The following is a 25,529-nucleotide window of genomic DNA, read 5'->3' on the forward strand; positions in this document are numbered from 1 at the left end:
GAGTAAAAAATGGCTTTATCATTATTTAATAAAAACGTAACGGATCACTGTCTGTACATAGAAGATGAATGAGAAAAATATTAATGGAACCTTTATGGTGTGCAAATAGCACCCAAAACAAAGATCGTGAGAATTTTCGTTGGTTTCTCTGTGAGTTTGTACAAGCTAATCTCAGAAACGGCTTATCCGATTTAGACGTGTGTAATGTGGTGAGATTCACTTAACATAAAGTGTTTGTTTCATGTTAATCGGTTCATAAAAAAAAGTTGTGCCATTTTAAAGAATCACATTGAACATGTACATACCAAAACCGCGGACGAAGTTGCAGGCACAGCTGCTACTGCTACTGTACTGAGCTGTTATATTTAATATAAATATATTTTAAACATCATTTTGTCTTTTAATTTTTTTTTTCTACTATGTGCTGATTTGAATAACAAAACAAAAATAAATAATTTGTAAGGTAATTTGCATTGCGTTTATTACAAAAAATAATATATAAAACTTTGTTCATATATGTATGCTGTGTGGTTACGGCAGTAAAGAATATATAGCCACCCCTTCTCTTCCCGTGGGTGTCGTAAAAGGCGACTAAGGCATAACACAGTTCCACTACCAACTTGGAACTTAAAAAGTCGACCGATGGCAGGATAACCATCCACTGGCTTTCAAATATACAGGCCGAAGACGGGCAGCAACGTTTTCGCTGTGACAAAGCCAGCCCTGCGATCACCAACCCGCCTGCCCAGCGTGGTGACTATGGGCAAAACACATGAGTTCGCGCCATTTTTAGCGCGAACTTGTGGAGGCCTATCTTTAGGAGAGGATTGTGATAGGCTGATAAGTGATACTTTTTTCATAAGGTTGAGAATCTTACCTTGTATTGTTGTTTCAGTTATTCTTTTTATCATACTAAAAATTCATATTAAAAAGTAAATTAATAACTTAGCTCGTCAAAATCGTCATTAAAATATTTCAAAATAAGTAAAAAAAATTGCGATAGAATTTTTAATGTCAATGTCAGATTATGGATTGTCATTCACGATACGTCACATATATCAGCCATCAGTCAGCCGTCATTAACAAAAACAGTAAAGTGCGTCGTTACTTTTTGTGTAAATAAAGATATATAACTTTTATTCATAAATCACTTTTTAGAGGGTAAGCGTAACTGTTATCTCGCAAACAATATGTTAAAATTGATTTGTCATAACTATATAAATAATTAAAAAAAATTAACATCATTATGCCTAATTAATAATTTTTAAAAATTCAATAACAGTCCATATATCAATATAGTTAATATAAAAGTAATACTTGTCCACAGACATTTTGTTTATCTAAATCAAAGGATTTAAAATATGGCATCAGACCCGCTATTTGGATGGGACTTAACATTTAAAACAGTTGAAAAGGATGTAAAACGAAAATCTGATATTATAGTAGCTTTTATCCATTGGAACTTAATAAAAAGAGGTTTCCGGAATATTGGAATCGGTGATGAGGTGTCGTCTTGTTTTTTATTTATTTTTATCTGAATTAATATGTGTTTATCTAATATTGAATATTCTAGTTTTATACTTATTAGCCTCTACAAGAAACTTGTATTAAAACATACTTTAATCTTTTTTTTTTCTACCTAACTTATGCTTGTTTTATCTTACCTTACAATGCTCAGCGTAAACTGTCTGGTAATGAGGAGAGAACTGAACTGCTACCTACAGGTTGGAATGATAAGGAAAATTACACAATGCGGTACATTTTTGAAGATAAACTCTATATATTACATGGACTGAATACTGATGGGAACCTAATTGTGAATCTGATGGTAAGTATATAGTAATAAATATTATATATCTATACATCTATACAAATAAATAAAATTGGGGTGTCTGTTTGTAATATTAAAATAACCGCTTTTTACTAAGAACATTTGGATTATTGATGGATGGTTATTTTGGTATACATGGTACATATACCAAAATAATATTGGTAAAGCTTTAGATTAGGTAAAACCGAATTTCGGGACCGTGGGGGGATGGGGGGGGGGAGAGGGTGGGGAACGCTACCCCTGGTACCACTGTCACACCTCGGAACCCCATGGTTATGGAGATATCCATGGTTAAAGTTTTGAGGTTAGAAGAAGAATTTCGAAAATTAGAGGAACGCTTGGCTCCGGCGCTGCGGGAAGTGCAGCCCTTCCGCCCTTGCGTGCGAAAGCACGCTCACTCATGCTCCGTTCCGCAGTGGAGGCTGGTCGCCTTCGGCGACCAGCCTCAGCCGCTCCTCTACGCATTCGTTCGCGCGCTTTCGCACGGCGGGCGAGGGCTGCCCTCCCTCCGCGCCTCCGCGGCACAAAAAAAACACTCTAGGGGTAGGACAGACCAAGACCACGTGGACAGTGGGGTGCTCCGATTCGGTTTTGGGTATTTTTCGAATTTCTAAACCTATATTCTAGCACGCAATGTTACTAATTTTATTAGAATATTATGTCTGACGCGTTATTTTGTTTAAAAATGTCGATTTGTCAGTCGTTAAGCGTCAGTTCGTATCGTTTGTTGATCTTGCAATCGAGATCGTTTTTACGTAAATTTTTTCGAAAATAAAATGTGAAAGTTGGTGAATGGAGCATATGAGTGCACTTCCCGCTGCACCGGAGTTAAGGTGGAGTCAGACACGGAGCTCTAAGGTATTGTAATATCTCTGAATCACGAAAAGTTAACCCCAAAACTTCAAACACGATATCTTCGAAACCACGGGGTTTACGCGAAACGCACACTACGGGGGGCTAAAAAACCCACCCTCCCCACCACCCTTTACCCTCCCACCCCCATTTCACCCCATAAATTGGAGGCCACTTAACTAACGCATGACCAATTCTTCTTCTAACCTCAAAACTTTAACCATTGATATCTCCATAACCATGGGGTTCCGAGGTGTGATAGTGGTACCAGGGGTAGTGTTCCTCACCCTCCCCTCCCCCATCCCCCCACGGTCCCGAAATTCGGTTTTACCTAATCTAGATCTTAGCCATAATATTTTTTACAATTTTTGTCTGTCTGTCTGTTTGTTCCTGCTAAGCTCTGAAACGACTGGACCAATTTTGAGGGGACTTTTACTGGCAAATAGCTGATGTAATAGGGAGTAACTTAGGCTACTTGTATTTAAGAAATTTAATACAAGTAGCCTAAGTTACTCCCTATTTAACTAATTTATTTATTTTAAACTCTGAACTGAACAATAACTTTTTTTTTAAATTTTTACAAGGACAAAGTTGCGGGCACAGCTAGTTAACCTTAGAAAGTAGTAGATAGAACTTTAAAACACTGCATAATACCTTTCTTCTAATTACTAAACAATACTATTCGTTCACTTAGAGGTCAGAAGACTTGGCGGTCTCCAACATCGCAACAAATATAGAAGAAACTGTGCAGGAAACAAGTGGCTCAATTGACAAAATGTTGCCAAATCACAAAGATCTTATGCACAATATCAAGAGAGATTTGATTAATTCGATTACTGATAGTCTCACAAGCTCGGCACAGACCCAAACTATGGAAAGAGGTAACTTCTTGGTTGTATATTATTTTTAATTATCTTTTGTAGCTTTTTAATATCTTCTAATATTTTTAAATCTGTAGTAGGATATAACCAACCTTATACTTTAAAACTATTAACCGTTTTGACAAATTGCAAAAATACACACACGCACACACGCACGCACGCACGCAAGCACGCACGCACGCACGCACGCACGCACAAGCACACTCACGCACACACATAATCACAAACGCGCGCGCGCGCGCACACTCGCATACACACACACACACGGTCGCGCGCACACACAAAAAACACACGCACATGCACACACACACACACATGCACACACACACACACATGCACACACACACACACACATGCACACACACACATGAACACACACACATGAACACACACACATGAACACACACACACACACACACATGCACACACACACACTCACACACGCACACACACACACGCACACGTACGCATCAGCCTATCGAAACCAAATTGCATTGCAAAAATAGTCTTATTTTAATAATTTCTAAATATTAGTTTGTTTCTGTAAAATATTTCTATTGCTTCTGTACTTGAAATATATTTTTACTTATTTGCAGACAATTCGCGCATCAATAACAATAGGGATAATCCAGTTAGAATTCCGCCACAACCACGACCTCAAGCAGGGCCTGAAAATTCCAATTTATGGTAAGTTTAATTTGGATTCGGTCACCAACCTGCCTGCCCAGCGTGGTAACTATGGGCAAAACACATGAGTTCACGCCATTTTTGGCGCGAGCTTGTGGGGGCCTATGTCCAGCAGTGGACTATATTAAGCTTAAGTGATGAATTTGGATTTTTAAACAACTACAAAATAATTTGTGTAAATGTCATTATAATAAATAATATCCATATTATACAATAACGTAATTTTGTAAAAAAAATTGTATGAATGTTACAGGGAGCCACCTCCATCAAACATAAGAAATGTTGGGCGTTCTGATCTTGATCCATTTGCACCACCTGGTGGTGGAATGCTCTTTAATCCTTTCAGTCCAGGCAGAGACATAGAAAATCCAGGACTTGGCATTCCTGGTGGCCTACCAAGGTTCAAATTTCTAATGATTTTATATTACATCCATATTATTTCAGAAACATTTCATAAATTTGTAAAAAGTAACTCTTTAAATTAAAGCTTATTTTTGCAATTCTTACATTATATTTAAAAACGTCAATTAAAGATGATATTTTATGTTAAATTGCATGTCTTCAAAAGTCCTTATACTGGGTTTTGTCCAAAACAGTAACACATTTGCAAATTAACATCTAGATAAAAATATATTAGTAGAAAATGTTTAATTTTATTAAAATTTTGAATTTTTTGTAATTGCAGGGGTGCAGTACCTCCTGGAGCTCGTTTTGATCCATTTGGACCTCCAGGCTTTGCCCCCAGGCCCGGTCGGCGACAACCACCACCAGATTCTGATCACCTTCCACCACCCGGCTTCAATGACAACATGTTCCTTTAATGTCTTTGTATAATATCATATATACATTCATTATTAAATTTATATATCCTGGAGTAGTTTGATAATCTTATTTAAATCACATTTGATAACATAAAATACTGCAAAAATTTTAAATATCCCACATGCAACTAATACGCTGTGTGGTGTCGTAAGACCGACTAAGGCATAACACAGTTCCACTGCCACCTCGGAACTTATAAAGCCGACTGATGGCAGGATAATCATCCAATTGCTGGCTTTGAAATACACAGGCCGAAGACGGGCAGTAGCGTCTTCGGTGCGACAAAGCCAGCACTGCGGTCACCAACCTGCCTGCCCAATGTGGTGATTATGGGCATAGGCTGAAAGTGATGATGATGATGATGATGAACTTATACGCCTGAATTTCGTCGCATTGCCATTCCGATAACGTGATTCCAAACCAAAATATAATAATTATAATAAATATAACATAATATGGTACTAACTAATTAATTTAAACATTTTTTTTTTCTAATTCTTATAACATGTGTGGTGTATAATTTTTTTTTCAATTAATTACAATATATCATTTTATGAGCTATTTATAAAAGTATAGTTCGCGTCATGTAAAAAGAACGCTGAAAGAAACTGGGGGGGGGGGGTGCGTTTGCGCATGGGTATACTCGCGCACAAAAGTACTACTGTTTTATTTTTTAATTAGGCTTTCACTCGCGGCTTCGTATAATGGTTATTGGTAGGTAAATTAAAAAATACTAGAAATACCAGTGCGAATAATTCGGACTAAATAAGTATAATAATTATCACTATACAAAATTACATTTTTTTTTCAAACAAAAGCAATAACAAATTTTTTAGTTATTGAAATGTCGTATTCAAAAATATTAATTATCTGTACTCTCGATATTCGTATCTTAATAGTTTTGATGTATTTAAAATGATAAATTGATATTTTTTTTTTAGTTAAATAAATAGTAAATGGAGTTTTACAAGTGTCCGTATGCTAATTTGTTGTGAAAGTAAGTGATAAATGCGGTGGTTTGTTTACCAAATAAGACTATTCCAAAAAATGACCAGTACGAAAAAGTTTTTTCAAGAGTTGGCAACACTGTAAATCGCCTTTTGCGCATTTTGACAAACAGCGTTCTTTTTACATGACGCGAATTATATATTATAAATAGTTTTTCTCACTTCTCTATGTAAAACTATTTCGTAATTTAAAACTTTTGTGCGCGATAATATTTTGAGTCGACGTCGAACTGTCAACCAATAGCACACCGGCAAGCATGCGACACGTGATAAATACGCCCGCCCGCTTCCCCATACCACCAAATAGACCGATAAATCGCTTCTGCGCAGCTTCAAGGCCAGCGTTCTTTTTACATGACGCGAATAATACCAACTACAATAAAAAGCTATTGACGATTATGTTCACAATTGTGGTCGATCATATAGGTAGTTCTACTTGTGCAGAAAATACTTTTGGATCTCTTTGTAGGTAGCAAGTGTAGCACAACAGACGATAGGTAATAACATCGTATAATAATTGGTCATTTACACTTTGCCGTCGTCCATGAATCAGGCGATGATTTTAGTAACTTTTTTACCCCCTACCCCTCCTTGGTGATATGTGGTGATGTTTCAGACTGCCCCTCCCATAGCAAAAAAATCACGTATCTTTGGGAGGGATAACATACACATGATATCTCAATATAGCACCACCCATTCCTTGTGATATTTTTCCATACCCCCCCCCCTCTCCAGAGCCTCACGTGGTTAATGGTCGACCCTTTTTGCTCAAAACTGCCACTTGTGCGTCTTTCGTGATTCGTTCTTCTTCCTGCTTCAGGGCCAGTTCCCTACTGTTACAATGTACTCTGTGGCACCAGTGTTACTAAGCTTTTTGGTACTAATTAGTGCCTCCATTCAAAGTCCAATATTTTATTAACTTATGTCAAGATGGCTACCACAAAATAGAAATAGCATTCGTAATTTTATGGACGTAATTATTTCATGACTACTAAATACTTACTTTTTAATTAAAATTATTGTTATATTAACAAAAGTATTTTTTTCCATTATCTTGTTTATTATTTTAATATTACTAAAAGAAATTTTTTTCATACATAAAATAACCGGCCAAGAACGAGTTGAATCGCGCACCGAGGGTTTCGTACAAACAAAATTATTAAAAATAAAAATATTATATGATGTAACTAAAAATTTATGCTTTTCGCAATTTTTCCTTTATTTGTGCTATAAGATGTTGCTCAATACCAAATTTTAAGATTCTGAGTTCACGAGAAGTACCCTGTAGGTTTTGATTCTCTTGCGAGTGTCGAAAATTTGCAGTATAAACGGCTGTATCTTTTAATTGCGTTGTATATTTTATTTTTTTTACATCTCCAAGCGGCAGTAAACCTGAGTATTTGATATGAATTTCAGCTTGATACTTCCACGCGTTCCTGAGAAAAAGGGTCTTGACAGGCAGACAGACAACAATGTGATCCTATAAGGATTCCGTTTTTTCCTTTTGAGATACGGAACCCTAAATATATTAGTAGGAACACGAAAAAAGTGTATGTACTTGTGTACGCACGTAAGAAGTTATACTTCTTTGGCTATTAAGCCGAAATAATTACGAAGAATTTCTTACAACGACCCCTTTTGTCTTTGTCGTTCGCGTATTAAACATATTGCCGTTACGCTCACACAGGTGCAGTGACCGCCGTATTCACAGATTGTCAATCTTTTTAACCGACTTCAAAAAAGGAGGAGGTTACTAAATTCGACCGTATATATATATATATATATATATATATATATATTTCACCTAGACTCGGGGTGGGAATCTAACCCACTACCTCCGGGTAAGAAAGCAGGGGCACTACAAACTGCGCCAACGGGCTAGTCAAACTAAGGAAACTGATTAGCCGCTTTATTAAGTTTTCTCTCTTTCATTTTACAAACGAGTGAGAGAGACAAAAACATTGTAACTTACAATTTGTAAGATTCTTGTAAATAACGTAACTTGAAAATGTAAATTTTTGTTTATAGGGATATCATTTTGACATTAGTCTTAAAAGAAAGGTCTTGACTCAAAACTAGTTTTACAAAATTTGAGATTTATATATATATATATATATATATATATATATATATATATATATATATATATATATATATATATATATATATATATATATATGTATATATATATATGCTACTGCTGTGTGGCTACGGCACTAAAGAATTTAGCCACCCCCTCTCTTCCCGTGGGTGTCGTAAGAGGCGACTAAGGGATAACAAGGTTCCACTACCACCTTGGAACTTAAGAAGCCGACCGATGGCGGGATAACCATCCAACTGCTGGCTTTGAAATACACAGGCCGAAGACGGGCAGCAGCGTCTTTGGTGCGACAAAGCCAGTACTGCGGTCACCAACCCGCCTGCCCAGCGTGGTGACTATGGGCAAAACACATGAGTTCACGTTATTTTTGGCGTAAACTTGTGGAGGCCTATGTCCAGCAGTGGACTGTATAGGCTGTAATGATGATATATATATATATATATATATATATATATATATATATATATATATATATTAAATACGAATGTGTGTTTATTGATGTCTTTATATAAAAATGTTGAGAACTCCGCAACCGGACTATAGCTGACTTCATGTTGTTAAATTCTTCTTCTTTGACTAGCTAACTTCGTGGCGTCGGTTATTTGTGACGGTGTGTGCGCGCATCGTAATAATTTACACTCATCATTTTTCCCTAAGGCGCCAAAAGAGGTATAACTTCAAAAAAAAAACATTCGAAATAGTAGCAAATTAGTAGTATATATATATTATAGTCATAGATCAAGTAAAAAAAGGTAGATAACGCACCTAGAACAGAAAACTGAAGCCACTTTTTTAAAGATGTGTGAGTGAGTGAAGTGTTGACACCTTTTAAAAAAAGTCCCTAAAATTTTTATTAAACGATTAATTTAATATAGGTAAAATGGGTATGTGAAAATAAAAACCTGTTTATAGTTTTAAATAAATTTAATAAAAATAAAACAAAAAATCGGTAGAATAATAAAAAAATATATTCGTAAGATAATCGTATGAATGGACACTTCCTATCCCCTCTGTTTATCTCTTTTCAGTTTGCAGTCGGTTTTTTTTTAACTATTTTTCTTAAACCTAGAATCCTTTATGTTGTATAAGTTTTTTAAATTTTTGTCGCTTAGAACTCAGAGTCATCGTCATCGTCATTGTTTGCATTTTACTAATATAATGTAGTCTTATGTTCAAATAATTTTCAATCACTAATCGTATTAAATTGACTTTATGCGCATGACCAGCATAATCGTGGTCATTTTCTCAGTCTTACAGCCGCTACCCATTCACCTCTTATTAAAATATTCGTTGAAAACCTAAAACCATGAAATTTGATACTAAAATATGGGTACCTAGTTTACTCAAAAATTGTAAAAAGTTAAAACATAAAACAAACGAGTTAATAATTCATAAATATATTTTGATTTTTTTATTTTCAATTTATGTAACATAAAATAACACGTGAAAAAAAAACAATAACTATGTCTACTTTTTACTTAATTATTTTTCTGATTGCGTACAATTTACTTACCCACATTTTGGGGTATTGAAAAAAAGAACTACTGGCAACACTCCCGTGGTACGTCATTTCGTGACATTGAAATTATAAGTTCCGAATAACCTCAATATTATTTTGGAATAACAATAAATTTAAAGTTTTATATGTACTTACGTGTGAAACGATATTCCTTCAGATTTTTTGTTTACTTTGGTATTGTTTTTGCACCATTTAATCACACAAGACGGCATTTTATAAGCAAAGTTACTGTATGAAGCCTCGTGACATACTAATGAAAATGAGCGTAGTTTGATGCATATGTGTGCGTGAGCGCGTGTATTTACTTGAAGGAGCCGAGTTTTGTGGCTTCACTAACAACAAAGGCCGCGCATTATCTACTTTTTTTTACTATATCTATGATTATAGTAAGTTAGCAACTACTACTACTAGTGATTTTTAAAATTCTTCTAGTAGAAACTAGTAGAATTCTTGGTCTTAAGCACTAGCAACTCGGTGAAATTTTGTAGTGGGCAATGTTAAAGCTCAGTTTCACAATTTTCTTTTGTGCAGTGCACACGTTTTTCGCGTGTGTGGTCATTTTATTAGCTGTTCACGGCTGAATCCGTTCAACTTTAATTCAATGTGTATGGCTGTGGAGGTAAGTGTTATCATAACTGATATTTAATGCGTCCTCCTACCTAAATATAGTACTTACTTAGGTCATGCCCTCTCGACTAAGGACGTCATCATATAGGCGTCGTGTAACAATTATCGTTTTCCTTTTTATGCTAACGTAGGTGGAGTTTTCCATACTTAGTTATTTCCATAACTGGCCAAAGTAGTGTTTAATTTTGTATACAGTACTGTAAAATCGAGCTATTTTACACCCAAGATAAATTGGAACTTTTCCTAAATAAAATAATTATCAGTATGATCTTTCGTACTTACTAGAAACAGTTAAAATTAAATGTTAGTAACTGCATCATATTACTTTAACATTATTAAGTTTTTTGAAGTTTGAGCGACTAGGGTTTGTTTGCTATACCTACAACGTCATTCTTTTTTTAACCATTACAGACAACATACAAACTTCTGCAGTATGGTTTTTACTACTAAAATAATGACGCTAATTTTACGTTCTTGTGAAATAAATTTCCTTAAATTTTCAAAATACCCTCCTAAATATGCAATGCATGCCTACCAATATATTATATATATTAAGAAATATTTAACTTTTTATTTATATGTAGTTTTTTCTGTTTTACCAATAAAAATTGTTTAAAACAAATATTTAGTACACAAAATTGGCCTTGCTATGATTTCATAATATGCAATTTTTTAATTTCATGTTATGCAATATGTGTTATTATAATTAAAATACAACAAACATTAACATTGTAACTATACTGATAGATTAAAAAAAATTCAAAGCAATTTTTGTGACTTATAATTATTTATTCATAATGAGTAATTAGAGGTTATTAAGGATGTGCTAATAATAATACTATATAGCACTAAGGCTTTGTACCTGTGCCATAAACGTAGTTAAGACTTTGATGGTAAAAAAGAATAATATATCAAAAAACATTATCTGTTTGATACTTTCATCCGTTAAATAGTATCCAAAACAAATAATTCATTCACAACAAATTCAGACTAGGCTGTATGGATTATAGTTTTTTGCCTTTCCTTATTGGGGATAGATTTTAAAACAACAAAATATCCACAAACTCTAGTATAAGTAATATGCCACAAGCCCCAAGACTAACTTTTAGAAGAAAACAAAACAAATGATATAAAATCCAATGAAAACTTACCAAGTGTTTGTAATTCAAAATTGCATAATATTGTGATGGATTGCATAAGAAGTAATAACAATAAATAAAGGTGAATTATGTTGATCTGCATTGTAGTATCAGCTTGACTTAAAAAAATAATGTTTGCAACTGAAGTTCCTGCTGTTAAAGTCTAATAGTAACTTATTTGCAGAATAAACTTTACCAAAATTGATGAAACCGGCCCTAAATGTTACGAAAATAATAATTATTATAATTTCTATTCATACAAACACATTCATTAAAATGTTTATTTTTAAACTCTAGTGAATGTTTTATAAATCAATGTTCATTTTAAAAAAAGTTTTCCAAGAATAAATCTTTACTTTATGTACGTAGTGCTGTATTCAGCGGTTTTACCAGTGCTAATTTTCGCATAGGTACAGAGGTTTTTAAAAATAATCACTTTAAGATTTTAATTTTTTAATTAAAGACGATTCGAAAGTGCTTTTGAAGCCTATTTGAACAGTGATTATGATTTTTAAGCTATTTTTAGTTAATTACCAAATTTCCTCTACATTGATCTCTAATATACGAACTTACAGACTTTCATTGAATTTCTTTTTCTTTAGAGTTTAGTGTGACTTCCGACGGCCAAGTATACAGCGATTTAAATTTATCAATGGTGTTATATTATGTACACCCAGTAAAAAGTTATGAGATAACTTGCATAAAAATAATTGAGAACCTTCTCTCTTTTTTTTCAAATACATTAGGCACAATGGCAACGTGAGTTTCGGTTTTGGTTTCGGTTTTGGCTGAAATACCAGTTTCGTTCGAAAACTTACTATGTAGCTCGTTATGATAGTTGATAATGTTGGTACTGTTTTGTACATAAGGATATCCTGTAAAATTACAATTAAGTATTTGCATTGTTTTTGTTAGAATTTTATTTCTTAGTGTCCTAATAATCAAAATATACATCTCGTTGACGATTTATATTCTAAAATAATCACAAAACTGTAATCACGTATCAATCTTTCACCGTGAAATTGATTATTTGTGCAAAAATAAGTATGAGTTCACATTTTAATCAGTTGTGTTGACGTCAAACTAGAAGCGTAATTTCAATACGCATTTCTTAAATTAAACTGCATTTTATGCATAGAACGGGCATTTATGACGTCATTACTTCAGGCATTCGAAATACGTGATATTGTGACATAGAAATTTTAATTCTCCAGTTATTTTGCGCGGCTTCTTCGACGTAAAAAATAAGTTCTTCTTCTTTTACTTTCTTCCGTAATAAATAAAAAAACTAGTTGTAGGGTATCCACAAGTAAAAACTATTTGTATAAGAAAAATCAAACATCATTTTGTGTTCTTCTATAATTTTTAAAAATATTTTTGGATGGATGTGAAGAATGTATTATTTGAATTCTTCTTTATAATTTATATTTTACATTGTATTCATTCTATTATATATTTTTGCTACGTGACATTGTTTTTGATTTAATTATTTTTAAAAAAAAGTCGGTTAAGATATCGCAGATTTTATCATTACTTCATTCGTTAAATAGCTCATTCGCTAACATACTCTTCCTGTTATTCCTGTTCCTGTTAAATTAGTTAGTTTTAGTGTAATTGACTAGCAAACACACAAAAAAATGTCTGTGATTTGTGAAATGTGCCAAAAAACGTGTTACTTTCTTTCTATCTATTCAATCTTTTGCATTTTAAGTATGTAGTAATGTTCTTTATGTCTAAACGTAGCCTTATTTTCCAGCTCCAAAAAATACAAGTTACGCTTTGTTTTAGGTTTCTTCTTATTATTTTATTTATACGCTTGTTCCGCTAATGTAGCGTTAGATTGTGAAAAATATTTCAATGTTTTTCATGGGTAGCCTTAACAATATGTGATCTAAAACAGTAAATAAGTCAACAAAACCTGACATTCTGTTTATTGTACGAGTATACGAATAATGGAAACGTAATATCATTACGTAGTATAAAACAAAGTCGATTCCCGCTATCTGTATGCTTAGATTATTAAAACTACACAACGGATTTTAATGCGGTTTTCTTTAGTAAATTGAGTGATTCCAGAGGAAGGTATGTATGTATAATACATGCATAATATAATGGAGGAACATTGATAGTTTTAAAGGTTTCTAATGTGATATCGTAAATAAATACATTTTTTTGCGCTTACATTGCAAATTTTTTCTCAAAAAAAAATTCATAGTTAAACACTTCTTTTAGTGTTCGTCTTTGTTCTTAGATCAATCAAGATCTTAGTTTTCAATTTAAACAAATTTTATACTATATATAGATTTATAATTTCAATAGAATTCTGGATCGTCGATAGGGGTATAGGACATCGACCCGACCTTGGCAAGCATGTTGACCCGGCGCAGGCGTTGACGTAAAGCCGTTAGTTTGATCTCACACTATTTTTGCGATTATTCATCATGGATAGCGATCATCGCCACAAAATTACAAAAATATTACACTTAATATGAAAGCAATATGTTTGCAGTTTTTAGATCATAGCCAAATAATAGTTTTCAAGCAGTTGGTATTGTGTTCCTGTTGGCGAGTAAGGTGATCAGAGCTTCTGGGGGGATTGGAGATTGGGTCGGCAACGCGCTTGCGATGCTTCTGGTGTTGCAGGCGTCTATAAGCTACGGTAATCTCTAACCATCAGGTGAGCCGTACGCTTTTTTGCCGACCTAGTAATATAAAAAAAAAAAAAAATAGATATTTCTAGAACACTAATACTTAGTAACAAGTTAACTGGGTTGGATAAATTCGATGGCGTCATTCGTCTTTAAATAGCATTGTAGTAATAGATACAACAATTTTAATTTGTTAGTTGGTGAAACAGCTTTTTTAAACTTGTTATAATAATTGTTGCTTTTTAAATGGGCTGGCTTTAATTATTGACGACGCGTTGGCGCAGCGGTTACAGCATTGGCTAAAAAAGCGCTCGCGTGTTCTGTTGTGGGGGACCACATGACAAACATTTGTATTGGCCATATAGATATTTGTCTCGGTCTAGGTGTTTTTGTTTGTGTATGTTTCCGGACCCACGATACAGGTGAAAATCCTCCTGGAGGCCGTGGAGTGTGAAGCGTTTATTTGTTTAAAAAATTACATTTTTGTATGATTTGTTGTTATTGTGATGAAATCTTTTGAATTCAACGGAACATAATCAGAATATAAGATAAATTGTGAGTGGTATTTTAATTACAATAAACTGACTCAAATACAACAAAAAACGAACATGGAAAATTCTGTTTACAATTAGAGTTAAAGAGATACTAAAAATATTTAAAAAATGATTTTAATAATTTAACAATTTTTATTTAACCAAATGCTAATTAATCGAACCAGGAAACTCACGTGTGTTTTCAAGTCCTTGCAACATGTTATGTCCAATAAACTTAAGAATAAAATTTACATAGCCCTGGCACAGTCAATACTCACCTACTGCATCTCGATTTCGGGAGGTGCCAACAAAACTTATTTTCCAACTGAATCCCTTTATAGAATTAGTTGTCTTCTATCAGTGAGGAAACTCTATATTCTTAATATCGTTTTGCAGCGCCACAAATCTCTAACTTATGTCAAACCAATCATTCGAAGAAGAAAGGATATAATAGTTCCCTCATGCAAAATTCGTATAGCCTTTGCTAGAAGACAATATATTGCCCAGTCCACTTACGTGTATAACAAAGTCAACAAAATACTTAATATATACCCTATGCAAAGTTATAAATGCAAAGGAAGATTAACTGGATGGTTGGAATCTCTCACATTTGTTGAGGTTGAAAACCTTATTGTTAAAATAAGTTTATAATAAATGTTTCATTACCGCTGCTGTTGGTCACAACTCATACGACGTACAATTATTCCCTACTTAAGCTTTACTTAAAAATTATAGATAAACTCTCAAGCAATTACATGTATATTCACACACACACACACACACACACAAACACACAAACACATACACACATACAGTCACACAAACACACATACACACTTACACTTAGTTTTAATTTTAAAGTTTAAAATGTAGTCTTAGTCATCCGTAAGGGAGGTAGCGAGTCATTCCCAATACAAGTGTCTTTGACTACTTACTGGAAAGACTCTGTGATGAATTGTACCAGAGATTATAGAAATAAATGATTTTTATCTTTTTTAAATGAATATACGTTAAAAACACGTTAGTAAAAATATTTGTTTTCTATTATCTTATTTTTTTGCGTGGCTTAACAAAAAACAGCGTGGGTTTGTTTTAAACGTTTATTAAAATAAATAATACCTACGTTAAGTACAGTAAATAACTGTTCGTCATAACAGAAGTTTCTTAATGAGTTATTATTCCCATAGGATGCACTTAAATGACATGACACAAGTATTTACTTTTTTTTACAACAATAGTTACACTGTGGAAGATATTTTCGTCACCTTCTTACAGTATTTGATTCTTAAGACACTAGCAAGTGCCTCGTAATATCATCTGTGTCTAACGGACGTTGAGCTTTTTATAGTATTTGATCTACTTATATGAGGCGAAGCTGGTATTTCTTAACACTATCTACAAGGAAAAGATTTTAATTTAATCTGACTGCTACTTCCTGCGATAAATACAAACTTGTTTGTTTGTTTTTCTTTGTGTAACATCAGCGTAAATAAATAAAAAGTTAATATTAAAACGGCAGAGGTAAAACAAACACTTAAAGCACTTTATACAATTATTACTTTATTAAAAATCACTTATACAATCTGGCAGCGTTTCTACTTATTTGAATGCTAACACAAGAATAATCACATAAATCAACAATCGGCTCATTTATACCCTCTTTATTTGGCGGTGGAACGTAATGTCACTCACAACCGGAAGATCGTTATCGAACCGTATGGCTTTGGCTTTGGCTTGGCTTCGCTTGGCTATGGCGTGGCGTCATAAGGCTCGGCTAGGCAATATGGTGTGGCGTTACAATATATATATCACTTATACTCACTTCAGCCTGTCGCAGTCCACTCCTAGGCATCCCCAAGTTCGCGTCAAAGATTTATATCTTAACAAAAAAAATGTCAATTTTTGGGTGTTTGCTTTGTTTGTCAGAGAAGTTTGCCAAAATTCACATAGAGTGAAATTCGAACCCTCCAACATTGTTTAATCGACGATTAGGTAGACAGAGGGAGGGCCAGTCGGCTGGCTATATATAAAGAGCACCGGTTTGTACCGCAGCCCGTAAGGGCTCTAGGGTCGTTGCACGGAGTCCCCGAATGGCGGGCTTTCGAACTCAAAGGGCGTCGCTCTCACCTCGCCCTTTCTTTATCACTGTTCTAAGAAATATTGACGAACTTAGTGTTTATTGGCGTACTATACTTTTTTTGTATAAGTGTGACATGTTACAAAAAGAATTACTTATACAAACTGTTACAATTTGGTTGCTTTCCTAGTTACACAGCCATTTCTGAAATATTTATACTCGATATCGGTAATCGTGGTTTCACCTGTTTTTTTTTTTTTGTTGTCAGAATAATTGACGTGGGTATATTTTAACAGCCCAACTTTATAACACCTAATGGTTCATGGTTATAAATTTTAATTAAAACAAATTTTGTAAAAACAAATTTTGTAGTGCAAGAAAGTTAATAATAATCGATCTCCTGAATGCTATTCGTATTAAATTGGTATAGATTAATGCAATATGTGTAAAAATGATGAAAAAAAACAATCTTAAAATGTAATGCTTTAGAGACTTACAGATAATAAGAACAATAATGTTTATTTAAAAAGTATAAATTATTTAAATGATTGTTTATGAATTATAGTAAACTGTACTATTATTAATATTTACATTAACATATGAAGACTAATCAGTTTATAAAATACCACAATTTATTTTAGTTGCGACGAAAAATGACTCAAGATTTATTAAAGCATATTATTTATCAACGAAAACAGTTTATTTTTAAACATAGAATACGCAAAACGAGTATACTTCAGATAAAGTTCAAGTGTGAATTTAGTAGAATGTGATAAAACTTGTAAATGATAATAAAACTTTTTTAAAAATTACATCTGATTAATTAAACTAGAAAAAGGAACAGATTGAAACGAACAAAAATTAGAAGATACATTGTTGGTTCACGTGATATGCGTTAAGTTGGAGCTGTTTTTATTTGCATATCCTTATTATTAGAATAAATAAATTACGTTGTCATTTTTGTCGTTAATCTAAATAAATAGAGTTTTTAACACACGTGTGCATACATTTTAAACCGACTTCAAAACAGGAGGAGGTTATCAATTCGACTGTATTTTATTAACATATTCATAACTTTTACTGGATGTTGATGATGGCAACACGTGCAACACCAGAAGCATTGCAAGCTCGTTGCCAACCCTATCCCCAATCCCACCTTCCAGGAGCTCTGATCACCTTACTCACCAAAGGGACACAACACTGCTGCTGAAAGCAGTATTATTTTGCTGTGATCTTCTGTTTGGTCGATGTGGGAACTGGGGAAGTCTACTTCCGCAGTTGGGTTACACACAAATATTTTTAATAATTTTTGTACGAAACACTCGGTGTGCGAGTCCGACTCGCACTTGGCCGGGTTTTTTTTTTATTTGCAAGCAAACAATTATCTTCGCGTCTCTATTCTACGCCTCCGCTTTCCGACAGTGCTTTCCAGATCAAAGTCGATATTCTAATATATTCGATACCTACCCGATGACCATCAGTTTTATATGTAACCGCTGAGGTTCTATATTTATCAGTCGTTTAGATAACCGCTTAACATCAGATTGCCGTACGCTTGTTTCGTGACTGAGTCATATTAAAAAAAAAAAATAATATATATATCTTGAATATAAATTGCGTCAGGTCCCATTGATACGTCCCGACTTCTCGAGTGTATGGTCGCTTGGTCTGCACACCCCGCATAATTGCCCTGTCTAGACTTGTTTGGCGACTGTATGAAGGATTTCTTTAGATTATAGCGTTAATACAATCAGTGTTACAATCAATCAGTGTGTGTGTAGTAGTTACGCAGACCAATAATAACTAATTTATAGGTTTGCTTATTTGTCGACACATCTGTTGAAGTACCATTTCTCAGTTATGCTATAACAAACTAAAAATCAGACAGATGTAATTTTTAGGTCTTGAATTTTTATATATAGTTTCTATATATCGGGGGGCTTTCTAACCGCATTTTTATTGGTACAACATAGATTCACAGAATCGATGGAATATATGAAATACGCAAATTCAAAAGTACAAATTTACTTTTATTAAACTTTCGACATTTACAAAAAATGAGAGGTACGTAAAACTATCTTTAAACTTTTCATCCATTATCGCAAACATAATCGCTCTTCCAAAAAAGTTCTAGAGAATAAATTTACATACATTCCATATTTGTTAATTGGGCGAATATAATTTTGCTATAGATTAAGAGGAGGTTTAAAGCTCTCGTGTCTGCGATCCGGGTCACTGAGCTAGGTCACGTTTCGCGCCACGGTCAGGATGTTAAAGATTTTTCGTATCAAAACGAATGACTGTACAATTAATTTTTGATAATAAGTCAGTTTCCTCGAGACAGTTATATTATTAATGTACTGTATACATTTGTAATAAATTTAATAATTGATCAAAATAGCTGAATCAGATGGAGTTAGAAATAATCAATGAAAAACATATAACTGTACGATAGTAAACGTAAACTTTAGTGCGTACTTCAGTCCAATTTTTCCGTCCGCCTCGACATCGCATATGATTTATATTTTACTTTATATTTGACGTCACAGTTCACCGTTCCGTCTCAACATAACAAAGATATCTGTGTCATTTACGTCTTTCGTTTTTAAAGTGGGCGTTTGGCTAACAATTTTTAAATACGTTTTTGCCGGTAAAATCAACTTATTATCTTAAGAACGTTAATATTGCTATATCTTTATCTAATTGGTACATAAAATCCTACATATTTTTAATTATGCATTATATAAGTAGCTTTAAAGATAATATTGTTTTTCCACATAGAACGTACATTGAGGATTAATTTAAAGAGGTATTCTGTACGTCGTTTTTTAAGTATTTTTATATTGCAAATGTTCCATATCCATCCATCTATTGTATTATGATTCAACACAAAATTGTATCGTACACGCACTAGTATGTTGTAAAAGGAATAATTATAAAACAATTCTAGAAAACGTCTAAGTTTTAATACGACCCAATTTAGGAAGACGTTCCAAAGCGAAAGGTCACTGTTTATTCATTCTGACATTGAGCTAGCTGTACGTTATTTTTAGCATCATATCTAGAAGGTCGTGAATCCTACGTCGTGATTATATACGGTATTGTAGGAGCAGGCGAGTGTACGAGGCGCAGGCGGAGTCGATGACCGAGTATTGATCCGACGAATTGGGTCGCGACCCGTTTCCCATTGCAATACAAACGGGTAGGGCTGCACCGTTTGTCTCGTCAGACGAGATTATCCGACATGAACATCCACAACCATAACAGTCAGTAAAGTTCAGTGCTTCAAAATTTTCATACTAAACTACATTGTAAGTTCTGATCGCGGTCTCAAGAAGGTTCTAGGTTCCTACTTTAAACAAGCTGATTCATATTAATTTACCAAATGATAACGGATAATAAACTGGTTATTTGATCTACATTACTAATCGTAACTGTCCTCTGGAACGAACAAACAAGTCAAGTCACGTAAATCCGCGATAACCCGTAACCGGTACGAATTTATTGCCTGATATCGAATGTTTGTCTGTAATCTTTATATAGGGACTTCATTAAATAGCGTCAAACTCTCATAAACTCTGTATAGTTTAAAAACTATATGTCAGTCCGTAAATACTAAATTACATTTGTTACATTTTTTACATTGTAATCCATTATTAATCGACAATGATTGTCAGACATTTTACATACTTTCGAAATATACAGAGTTCAGGAGCTTCATTTATGCATCGTTGCAGTTTGTGTTTATTGTCAATATATTTGCATCGGTTTTGTGAAAGTCGATTTGCACTTATCCCCTCTCAATATGAAGTACAAAACGTTCGTTACCTTCACTTTCCATTGTCTGTATATTAATCCCAACGGAGGAGACAGTCTAGGATTTTCATTGTCTATTTAAATAACCTTGATGAGTACATGTAGTATAAATACAAATAAAAGTACATTCGTTTGTAATAATCAATATTTTTACGAACCGTGATAAAAGAACGTTCTCGATATCGAATCCACATTTTAAATAAGATAATAACTTTTATCTTTTGGTGATTTTTTTAGTATCTATGATATAAAATTTTGATAAAAAGACCTTTTTCGAATGGGTTTTAATTTTTCCGTTGTTGCTTAGAAGCTTTAATTGAAAAGCTGTCCTTCTGGCTCTGTTATTAGCGCAACGTGATTGCGGTGGTGCCTGTCCTATTTATATTTTGTTCCGAATCAATAACTCACTTAATTTTCTCAGCATTGCTTGTTTTTCTTCTGTGAATTCTGTGAATGTGTTTCTTGTGTGAAGCCAAAGCCTTTCTTCTAAGTTCCAGTTTCTAATACAAAATAAAAAGTTCTAGAATAAACACACAAGCGTTTCAACTTTATTTTAATGCTAGTTATATATTCTTTAATAAAGAAACAAATAATAAAAATTCAAGTGAAAGGTATTTTCTAGAAAATTAAAAATTGTTTATATTTTTAATTAAAAGTAAAGGTTGTTATTATTTAAAAAACAAGACGATTTAGAATCATAGAAGTTGAAAAATGCAGGCACCACTCACTGTGATCGACCTTAGCTACTTGTTTTATTCTTTTTGTACCTGTGTTTAAGTAAATGTCAAATATATACATGTTACTATCGAAAGTTCGTTTCGACTTGATGTTTGGAATACAGCGGCACGTTGATGTAGGAGTTCGAAACAATATTACTTAGTTATTGTTTGAGTAGGAAAAGCACGTTGCAGTAGGTTGCCTCGTGTTTTGGTCACGTGGCATATAAAGTGAAAGAAGGTTCAGACCGGCTGCCAAGAACATAAAGCACCTTTGGCAGATGTCGTTCTCTAGATTTGGGTTCTTCTAAAATAATACTATAGTATTCCTGCTTAAAAGTTTACAACGTTTAAAAATACAACACGCAAATACAATTAATTAAACTAATTGAATCTTGTTAGTTTTGGAAAATACAAACAAGTAAACACTATTAGTCGTTATTTTAGTCATAGTTTAGTCGTTTTAACTGATTTTAAGAATATTTTATCGGGTATTCATAAAATTTAGAATAAAATGAACTTGAAAAAGGGTAAAAAAAACTGTTTCAAACACTTTGTTATGTTTTCAAAATATGGAGCAGCCCAACTGGGGTAGTACCTTGACTTTACAGAAGATCACGTCTAAATAATTCTCCTTTCAAGCAGTGTTGTGTTCCTGTTGGTGAGTAAATTGACCAGAGCCTCCTGGGAGGTATTGGGGATGGGGTCGGCAATGCGCTTGCGATACTTATGGTGTTCCAGATGTCTATAAGCTACGGTAATCGCTTAAAATCAGGTGAGCCGTACGCTTGTTGGCCGACTTAGATATATACATATATAAATGTAATAGATAGGTTTTATTTGGCTATGTTTATTTCACTTCTAAATTTGAATACTATTATTTTGTTTTACTGTACTCTATACTTTATGTCTAAAACTAAACAGGAAATTCTATAGAAGTACTTGTATGCACTACTACCAACTACGGATAGTTTTCAATGACAACGGTGTGTGATCATGCGCTGATAAAACGTACGAGATATTTATTCATGCGTTAAGCAGATAAGGATGGAATAGGTCAGGTTTCATGTTTGTTATGTAATAAGGGACATTGGTAAATATAGATATATTACTATAATAAAGCTGTTTATTGCTCTAATATATACAATGTATATCGTTTGATTGCGCTGATTTCATGATCTACCATTTCGATTTTAAAAATATTTTGATTTAAGGATAGCCTGTTTTGATTATATAGTGTGAAGTGCTATTATTGAGAAGTAGATACAGTTGGAAAGAAGGTCAACGACGATTAAATGATTATTAGATTGGTACACTTTGGGCACACAAACTTAAAAAAGTCAAATCGGAACAAATGTTTTCAAGTGTTGCATTTATCATCGAGTTTCTGTAGTCTATTAAATATTTTAGTTTACTTACCTTCGGGTAGTAATTGATGAGTAATGAAAAGCGTCTGCTGACCGTGACCTTTTCTATGATAATGTTTACAAGTATATTGTAGAGGACATAGTCAAAATATATTTCCGCGCTTCATATTTTATTTTATAGAAAAGACGCACGTTGTACATATGTATAAACATGAGTTTCAAAAGTGGAAAATTTGATCAAGAATAAGATAATGTAACTATAATATCTAGATAAGCTACTTAAATAATCTGATGTATTCATGTACCTATCTTAATAAAAATTAGAAGATAGACCGAATGGACATCAGAATAAAATTTAAAAAGGGAATTGCAAATTTTCGCAATTCGAGTTTGGAGCGAAATTACCTGCTATATTTAGTATGGTCGCGTGAACCCAAACCATAGAGTTTCAGGTCATATTTATCATAAATTCATGTTGCGAAGAGTTTTCAACGTAAATTGAAATACGTTTTAAATTCTTGCGCAGTTCGGTATTTATCATCGTAATTACCCGATTGATTCAAATGAGTCATTGTTATTGTCTGCGTGAACATTTTTAATACTAGGATCGTACTACTAATCTCGTTGCGAAGGATAAATTTTACAGAATCTCTTTAGATAATTGAATAGTCAACAATCTAAATTTATTACTGGCTTGAATGGGTAGGCGGAAACTAGTAAAACCTCTGCTATTAATTTATACTACAGTACAACTGAAAGTACAAACATAACTGTCAGATAGATGTAGAGAATAATTGTGCGATTAAAAGTATCTACTACATATTTAAATTCTACGTCTATAAAATTTTATCAAAATAAATATAAATGAACTTTAGTCTTGTTAAATGGCATTTACAATAGTATATTTTTATTCGCAAATCTGCGACTGACAGTTGTTCGTTGCAACTGCGTAGGAAGTTAAGTCCGTTTCTTTCTCGAATTTCTATTATTAGAAAACGAGTACAGATGTCGACTACTAAAATCCTGAAATAAAATTGTCCGAACGATCAATTCAAGGCACAGCAACGCGCAATTCAATGATGTGATTTGTTAAACGACGAATATGATTACGCATTGTTCTCTGATTTTAGTCTAAACTTCATTACAAAACTGCTTCACTCGATCATTTTCATCAGATCGTTTCATTCATATTTTCGTAATGACAGCGTCGATGGTTTGTTATGTCTTGCCAATCTCGTCTGAAACATTAAATATTTTTAATGTTTAGTAATAAATTAGAATTTTACAAGTAATATTGAACGCGATACGTGGGGGACATATTGTGTGCGTGTGTCAGTCTGGTGACGTTGCGTCCGCGGTCGCCGCCGCCGGTGGCCCGCTCCCGCCAGCGCCAGTCTCTGCTCGAACGCGGCACGGACCGTGTGTATCCGCTGCGATGTGAACGTCTAAACCTTACCACTGTCTACGACGACAGCCCCCGTTGCGTGTGCATCGACTATAACTTTACTTTTGTGATATTTATTAACTTTTTGATATTTCGCAATCATATTTTCTTCCGTAGCGTGGAAATATGTAAGTGAAGTTTTGTGTCATCATTAACCTCGGTGTTCTGTATTACTGACACGTTTTAGGACCGTAGTTTCGAGTGCCTTGTGACGAAAGTAGCATACCGGGATTAAAAATTACTCATTACCCATCTCGTTTTTTGGATATGGTCAAAATAGACGGTCAGGTAATGCACCCGGTAAAGAATCATTCTAATTGCTTTCTGCTTTGGATTAATTTTTTTTTTGCCTTATTGTTGTTCGGCATTCAACAGGTGGCATGATTTTTTAAGTTTGTTTTATTAATAAGTTTATTTTTATTTTTTAGATCGTCAACAATAGATTTTATATCTTGTTCAGCGTTGCATAAGATTGTTGTTTTCTATAATTCCCCTTCATGCTTAAAATAGAAAGTGGCTTGTTGTTTATAGTCTTTCGTATTTATTGATATCGACACTATTTCTATAATAGGTACTTAATTTGCAAATTTTGTACGACATAGCTCTCAACAGTGAAAACTTTTTATTTTTTAACCGACTTCCAAAAAAGGAGGAGGTTCTCAATTCGACTGTATTTTTTTTTTTTTTTTTTTTTTTTTTTTTTTTTTATGTATGTTACATCAGAACTTTTGACTGGGTGGAGTGATTTCGACAAATTTTCTTTTAATCGAAAGGTGGTGTGTGCCAATTGGTCCCATTTAAATTTATTTGAGATCTAACAACTACTTTTCGAGCTATATCTAATAATGCGTTTTTACTTGACGCTTTTTTCGTCGACCTACGTTGTATTATACCGCATAACTTTCTACTAGATGTACTGATTTTGATAATTCTTTTTTTGTTGGAAAGGAGATATCCCAAGTTTATTACCATCATAAGGAAACCAGGATCTGATGATGGAATCCTAGAGAAATCGAGGGAAACTCCTGAAAATCCGCAATAACTTTTTACTAGGTGTACCGATTTTGATAATTCTTTTTTTGTTGGAAAGAAGATATCCCTAGTTTAGTACCATGATAAAGAAACCAGGATCTGATGATGGGATCCCAGAGAAGTCGAGGGAACTTCTTGAAAATCCGCAATAACTTTTTATTAGGTGTACCGATTTTAAAGATTTTTAATTTAATCGAAAGCCGATGTTTATCATGTGGTCACATTTAAATTTCATCGAGATCTGATAACTACTTTTTGAGTAATCTTTGATAATGCGTTGTTACTTGAATATTTTTTCGTCGATCTTCGTTGTATTACTCGTCGATGTAATTGAAGTCGGTTTTTTTTTCGTTTGCGAGCAAACATAATTATTGATAAACTTTTTAACAATTCGTAGCTTAGACTTAAAAGAAAAATATTCACGCTGTAG

At 33.6% G+C, this 25,529-nt stretch overlaps 2 protein-coding genes across 4 annotated transcripts in view; both read left to right on the forward strand.

The window, feature by feature from the left end:
* The first annotated feature begins 1,041 nt into the window (after nt 1-1,041).
* Nucleotides 1,042-5,125, forward strand: LOC123657768 (proteasome inhibitor PI31 subunit). Of its 2 annotated transcripts, XM_045593282.1 has the most exons (7): nt 1,047-1,161; nt 1,328-1,505; nt 1,679-1,828; nt 3,378-3,564; nt 4,161-4,251; nt 4,505-4,651; nt 4,937-5,125. In XM_045593282.1, the coding sequence occupies exons 2-7, from the start codon at nt 1,362-1,364 to the stop codon at nt 5,070-5,072; spliced, it is 855 nt and encodes a 284-aa protein (XP_045449238.1). In that variant the 5' UTR covers nt 1,047-1,161; nt 1,328-1,361; the 3' UTR covers nt 5,073-5,125. The 2 variants fall into 2 exon arrangements, with proteins under 2 accessions (XP_045449246.1, XP_045449238.1); XM_045593290.1 differs by lacking the exon at nt 4,505-4,651 and having other exon boundaries at nt 1,042-1,161.
* A 5,065-nt stretch (nt 5,126-10,190) lies between these two features.
* LOC123657784 (protein tyrosine phosphatase type IVA 3) overlaps nt 10,191-25,529 on the forward strand; it is a 38,572-nt gene continuing 23,233 nt past the window's right edge. Inside the window, exon 1 of one of the 2 annotated variants that reach the window (XM_045593299.1) lies at nt 10,191-10,319. The gene's annotated coding sequence lies outside the window, so the exon portion shown is untranslated. Of the gene's footprint in view, nt 10,320-23,935; nt 24,196-25,529 lie in introns of those variants that run through there. The other variant, XM_045593303.1, reaches the window with a different exon arrangement.

The sequence above is a fragment of the Melitaea cinxia genome, chromosome 1 (assembly GCF_905220565.1).
Source record: "Melitaea cinxia chromosome 1, ilMelCinx1.1, whole genome shotgun sequence".
Lineage (NCBI taxonomy): Eukaryota > Metazoa > Arthropoda > Insecta > Lepidoptera > Nymphalidae > Melitaea > Melitaea cinxia.